General features: G+C 58.1%; 1 protein-coding gene across 2 annotated transcripts in view; it reads left to right on the top strand.

Moving 5' to 3' along the window:
- Positions 1-6,640, top strand: part of IGSF21 (immunoglobin superfamily member 21) — a 300,787-nt gene that overhangs the window by 201,287 nt on the left and 92,860 nt on the right. For both annotated transcript variants that reach the window (XM_045299076.1, XM_004705151.2), the window contains exon 3: positions 2,541-2,662. In XM_045299076.1, coding sequence (XP_045155011.1) covers positions 2,541-2,662 — 122 coding nt within the window. The remainder of the gene's footprint in view (positions 1-2,540; positions 2,663-6,640) is intronic.

Genomic DNA, 6,640 nt, shown 5'->3' with positions numbered 1-6,640 from the left:
CCTTGTACTTTCAAGGCACCCTGTAGACCAGGGGGCCTCAACCTATGGCCTGCAGGCCACATGTGGCCAGCCAAGGACATTTATCCGGCCCGCCGGGTGTTTTTGCCTGTCCTGCTTAGCAGCCGACTCGTTCAGTGTGCATAGGAATTTGTTCATAGTTTTTTTTTAAACTATAGGCCGGCCCTCCAACAGTCTGAGGGACAGTGAAGTGGTCCCCTGTTTAAAAAGTTTGAGGACCCCTGCTGTAGACGATAAGAATGCATGTTGGAGGGCAGCCTGGGGTGGAGGGAGCCCTTGGAACACGCTGGCCTCCCCCCAGGCTGGGAGCCAGAGAAGTGGGCAGCTGGAAGTCCTGATCGTGGAAGACCAGGCCATTTTCAGCCAATTCTCTGCCTGGGCCCCTGCGCCAAGCCCTTCTGAGCTGCTGGGCCTGGCACTGGATGCAGCAGGGGTGGGTACCTTCATTAGAGGGAGGGCCAGTGTGGCTCCCAACCAGAGAGGGGTCAGCCCCTTCACTTCCTCCCTGCCTCTCTCCTCCTTGACCCCATGCTGCAGAGGGAGCAAAATGAGGGTAGGGACCATGTCCTCTGGGTCCTAGGGTACACGCTATACACATCTGTGTAGAGCATGGAGTCCTCAGGGTTACAGTGACCGTCTGAGGGCAAATAAGCCCAGAGGGGTGGGAAGGCCCACCAGAGGTCCCTGGGGTCATCCTTCTCACCAGCTCCTGCTGGCGCCCCCGGGGAACCCTGCTGTGTTTGGGCACCAGTGGAGAGCAAGATGTGGATCCCACGGACCGCCCCATTCTGTGAGCTTGCACACAGCAGGCGCTCAGGAAAGGCTGGCTGGGTGCAGCTGAACCCATGCCGGCTGAACCAGTGGCAGCACCACCCAGGCCAGCACCCCCAGGTCCAAATCAGACTGGGGGCAGCTGTGTCCAGAGGAGCTCAGCTCCCCCATTCCCATCTTCTCAGAAAGGCGACAGACTCAAGCTCCACTCACTGTCTTTGCCTTCCTCACCCCGACCCCAGCCCCTTGGAAAAGCCACCCCCCCTGCCCTCCACCTCCTGCCCTGGCTGTACCATGCAGAGCCTCAGGGAGTTAATTCCACTTCTCCAAGCCCAGGCATGAGGCCTCCTATCGCAAGCTGTTAGCGCCCAGCTGAGCTGCGAGAGGCTGCAAGCTCCCAGACTATAATAGAGTTGCTGAGGCAAGCGGAAAACTGCAGCCGAGTAAACAGATAAATAATTGAAACAGTGACAACACATACCTTGCTGCTTTGTGGAGTAACACTTTCATTAGCGGGAGGCTGTGCAGACGAGGGGGTGCAGGGCGGCCAGCCGGGAGGATGGGACGCTTGGGTCCAACGTTTAATCAGCCGTGAACAGCTGGGCCCCCGAGCAGCCTCTGTCTTGCTGCCCCAGCTTCAGGCAGCCTCTGGTTCTCCAGGCCCTTGCCCGTGGGGCTCTTAGGTGACACCAGGACCTTATTACCTCCCTCCTGGCCCCCTCCCACAGGCCCCCAGGTGAGAGCCAGCTCTCCACCCCGAACCCTCCCTCCCTCCATCATGTTTGGGTTGGGGGGTCCCCAACCTCCTGCCTCCAGCCGTGTTCCCTCTGAGGAGCTTGGGTAGAAAATGAGTGTGGCCTCCACCATCATGGCCAAGCACCCATGGCCCTGCCCGCCTCTCCAGCATCTTCTGTTCCCTGGCAGGCATCCTTCCTTCTGCCTTTTTTACCGTGAGCCGGCTCCACTCTCCCCCGCCCCAGGGCCTTTGCTCCTACTGTCCAGGGGTCTGCCTGGCCAGCCCATGGCATCTCTTCAGAAGGCAAATGAGATGTCCCTTCCTCCAGGAAGTCTTCTGTGATTACTCTGTCCCCAAGATGGGGGTGGCCCTGATCGCTCCTCCCAGCATTGTGGACCTACCCCTTAGTGGCTTTATCAGACATTGCTACCATTTAGCTTGTTTGCCCCTACACACAAGAATTTTTCTGACAGTGATAGCCCCCTACCCACCCACCCAGCCCCCAGTTCACCTTTCCACTTTCTTCCAAGCTGCCCCCTCCACTCCTTTTCTGGGGGCCAGGAAGGACCGACTGTGATTCTGAGTCTGACTGCAAAGCACCCCACACCCTCTGGCCCTGCCCATGGCTCCCCACACCCTGTTAGTCACTTCTGCGTGGTAGAGCAGGCACAGAAGGGTTAGAGCGAACTGGGGAGTTAGAGCGAACAGGGTGTGGGTCTGTTCTGGGGAGTTAGAGCAAACGAACAGGGTGTGGGTCCCAGCTCTGCTCCCTCCTAGCTGGAGGCTTTGGGGGGGCCCTGCCACTTCAGAGGCTCCTTTTGCACATCAGTAAAATGGTTAGCCTCTGCCCCCATACTGGGAGGAGGCCAAGAAGACTGAAGCATCCTCAAGGAGAAGCGTCTTTGGGGCCCCAGGGCTGTGCCAGTGGGCTTCCTGCCCGGGAGCACCTGCCCGTGGGATGGGGGGGGCGGGTGGCCTGGCTGGACTCACCTGGTCCGTCTGTGCTCCGTTGCAGGTGACAGAGGGTGGCACCATCAAGCAGAAGATCTTCACCTTCGACGCCATGTTCTCCACCAATTACTCACACATGGAGAACTACCGCAAGAGGGAGGACCTGGTCTACCAGTCCACTGTGAGGTGAGGCTCTGCGCCCCACTGGGCTCATGGGGTGGGGGTGGGGGCAGCTTCCTCGGTGCTCTGGGGACTTCTCAGGACCACCTTCTGCAGGGCGGGGAGGCGGTGCTCAGGGTCCTGCTGCAGAAGTTGGGCCCACTCCGCAGGGGGCCCAGAGGCAGGAAGGAGTCAGTCTTAGCTCCCATACTGTGAGCAGGCTGCAGGCCCTTGCTGCCTACCCCTTGGCCAGTGCCTCCAGTAAACGGGGTTCCACACCTCATTTGCTGAGGACACTGAGGCCCAGGGGGGATGTGCATGTGCCCGAAGTCACACAGCCAGGGAGGCCCCAGCTGGCCAGACACTCTGGTGTCTCCTGTGGACCCCAAGGCCACAGGGACCCAAGTCTCGGAAGGCAAACAGATCCCAAACAGCTGCTCCCAAGAGCGGCAGGGCGGGGAGGGCACAACCCACAGGGGTTTGTCTGCCTGGACTCCCACTGCCCACAGGCTGGAAGCCAGTGGAATCACACCAAGTCCAGCCTCAGGGCCTTGCTGTTTTCCAGTGTGTGGGCAGCCAGACTCCCCACCCAGTCTGCACTCCCTGAAACCCAGACCCTTCTAGGAGCTGCTCCCTCCCCAGAGGGGCTCCTCCCTTTGGCTGCCTGGGAATCTCCTGCTCCACCTTCAGAACCCAATGGAAACTGGGGGGGCAGGGGGGCTTTGTTTCCCAAGCTTCTTAAATGGTGGGTTGCAACCCCATAACCCATAACTGAATGTGGGAGTCCCCATGTGTTTGGCACCAGTGAAAGGTTTCTGTGCGTACAATGAAGAAAAATTAATTTAAAATCAGGGGGTTCGTGAATCCGAGGTACAAAGGGGTCAAGAGTGAAAAAGTTTAAGGAGCCCTCGTTTAGACCACCCCCCACCCTCACCCCCGCAGGCACCCCTCCACTAGAGGGCGCACCGGTCACAATGATGCAAGAAAGGCGCAGCAGGTGCTGAACAGGCAGGTGCAGTTTGCAAACACAGGCACAGAGACAGACAGACAGTCACACTTTCCACATTACACTGTACCTAGTCCGGTGCCTGACACACAGCAGGTACACAGCGACCCTTCCCAGAAGTAATCAAAGCCACTGGGCCTCGCTTTTCCCCTGGATAGCGCGGAAAAGTAAAACAAGAAGCTTTGCAAAGGACATTTTCCAGTCTGGCATGGCGGATCCTGGGCCCCCTAAGACCTCTGTGCCCTGTGTGAGGACAGGACTGCAGGGGGGCTCCCTGGAAAGCCCTGTTTGAGGGTCCCTGTGTGCTGCCCCTCCTCTCGGTAAGCACTAGCCCCAGCCCCTGGCAGACACAGAGGGGCTTGGAGAAGACATAGAGGCTTTGTTCACCTATTCATAATTTCCCTTTCATCCCTTCCCTCCCAAGAAGGATTTGGGACCTCTTAAAATATTAAAGCCTGCCCAAGACAGATGAGTTGCAATCTTGGAAACGTACAGGGGCAATTCTACCCTGCCCTATAGGGTCCCTATGAGTCAGAATCAGCTCGGTGGCTGTGAGTTTGGATTTGGGGGAGGGAAGCCTTTCCCAGCAGTCCCAAGCTAGAAGGACACGAACTTGGTCAGCCCTCACGCCACCGGTTCTTATCCCACACCTTGCTGCCTTCCTCCTCTTACAGGTGAGGAAACCGAGGCCCAGAGAGGGATAGAGACTGGGCCAGGGACACACAGCAGCACCAAGCCACTGCTGTTTTCCTTCCAGCCCAGGACCTCCAGAGCCTTCTCCCTGAGCCTCCAGGACTGTGGGGGTCCCCTAAACAGGGAGCCCTGAGATGCTGACCTGCCTGTTCCCTGAGCACCAGGGGAAAGGTCAGGGGGTGGCAGGAAGAAATCTCCAGCTGAGGGGGCTACTTACTCATTGCCATGCTGGCTGGTAGTGACCTTGTAAAACAGTGTAGAACTGCCCCTTTAAGTTCCCAAGACATAACTGTTTATAGGAGAAAGCCCCTTCTTTCTCTCTTCGAGCAGCTGGTGGTTTTGAACTGCAGACCTTGAGGATCACAGCCCAAAGCTTAACCACTCTATGCCACAAGGGCTGCTCCCAGCAAACCCTTGGTTGGGGCGGGGTGTCTAATCCAATTGCATGGAATTGCCTGCAGGCCCAGGGGGATGCTGGTGGAGGGGCTGCAGGGCCCCCATTAGGACTGGCAGTGGGGCTTGGGACTCCACATTTACATATAAATGAAGATATTTACAAATTAATGCATCTCAACTAGAGAGAGTCCCAGCTCACAGCTGTCTGAACCGCTTCCTCTTCAGCTGGGGAGTGGGGAGAATGAGGCTGAGCAGATTACTAAGAATTGGCAGAAAGCAGTTTTCTGGGTAACAGAGAGGGGTCCCCTAGGACTACAGGAGCTGTTCCCCCCACTGGAGAGACCCAGAGATATGGAAGTCAGTCAGATGGGGTGGGGAAGTGACACTGGAGTTGTCCCTGCCGTTCTCAGGTCCCCAGAGGTGCTCGTTCTGAGCCTCAGAACCCATCCCTCCCAGCTTGAAACCAGCAGTGACTTATTCCTTGAACTGATGTTTAATTGAGCACCTACTAGATGGCTGGCCTGAGGTGTAGCTGAGAAGGAAGACCCCGCTTTGCTGTCTAGTGGGGGAGTCGGGCATAAGCATGGCAGATAGGTAGACAGACCAGTGCAGGCTGCAGAGAGATCAGTGGGGGCACAGGGGTGGTACTGGAAGTTAGGGTGTTGGGTGCTGGTAGAGGAGACCCGAGCGTGGGAAGGAGGGCTCTGTGGTAGAGAGGAGTGTGGTCCCCTGGGTCTCAGCAGTTGCCATGTGGCTTTCCCCTCCTTTCCCCACCCCTGCCCCACAGAAGAAGTTGGGGCGGGCTGCTTAGGTAGTGACCACAGCCTGGAACCCCGTGGGGCCGCTCTGCCCTGTCCTAGGGGGTCCCAGTGAGTCAGAGTTGAGATCCCACAGTGCCCACTCACCCTGCACACAGGCCGGGCCAGAAGTGCAGCTTTGCCTGAAACCCCATGGAGTGTGGTCGGGCCCCTGACCCTCAGGGGGGCAGCTCTGACCCCAGGTCCCCAGCCCACAGAAGTCCAGTGCCATGCAGATGCCCAGACAACCCCATAATGCACCTGTATCCGCTTCCTTTCCCAGAAGCCCTCCAGAACTGCCCCCTCCAGCACTCCCTCCAACCCAGTGCTTCCTGCAATCCCCCTCCTTTCCCCAAGTAGAGTCCACATGCCCAGATCCTAGTCTCTGAGTTTGTCTTCCAAAGACCCGTGCAAGCTTCCAAGGTTCTGGGACAACAGTAGGATGGAGGTGACAGCCCACCTGCTGGCCTATGACTCCACCCCTCCCCTGCCTCCACCCACTCTCCAGAGTCCTGGATTCCAACAGCTACGAGTGGGCTGAGGGCACCCCCTCCCTATAGGGTCAGGCTTCCCCCCCACCCCACCCCCAGCACGTGGCAGCCAAAGGGGCCAGCTGGGCCCCTTTTGGCTGTCTGGGTAATCATGGTGAGCAATCCAGACCCCCCTCTCCCACCCCCATGCATGCTCTCCCTGCCCCTGCCACATGCCGTCTGCTCAGCATGAGACATCGTAGTGAGGTGCATGAGACATCGTAGTGAGGTGCCACGGTGGGTTTCGCTGGTGGCATAATGGGTCACCTGGACTGGGAACCGTAAGGCCAGCAGTTCAGAACCACTGGCTGCCCTTCGAAAGAAAGGTGTGGCCTTGTACTTCTGTAAAGATTGACACTGACTCAATGTCAGTGGGTCTGGGTTGTTTTGTTGGATTGTCATTTGGGTTGAGAGAAATCTGGATGCCAGCCAGGAGCTCAGTGTCCGCCCTCCCTCCCTCTGCCCCTCATACACCCTGCCCACCTCTCTTGATTCTACCTATCCCTGCCACGTCAGCTGAAGTGTGCTTCCTCCAGGAGGCCGGTCCTGACTGCCCGGGCTGGGCAGTCCTTCCTTACCCTTG

Source organism: Echinops telfairi, unplaced genomic scaffold (genome assembly GCF_000313985.2).
Source record: "Echinops telfairi isolate 266 unplaced genomic scaffold, ASM31398v2 ScPeMD7_7457;HRSCAF=8495, whole genome shotgun sequence".
Classification (NCBI taxonomy): domain Eukaryota; kingdom Metazoa; phylum Chordata; class Mammalia; order Afrosoricida; family Tenrecidae; genus Echinops; species Echinops telfairi.
Note: the sequence above shows the minus strand (reverse complement) of the source record. Positions and strands in the feature narration are given on the sequence as shown.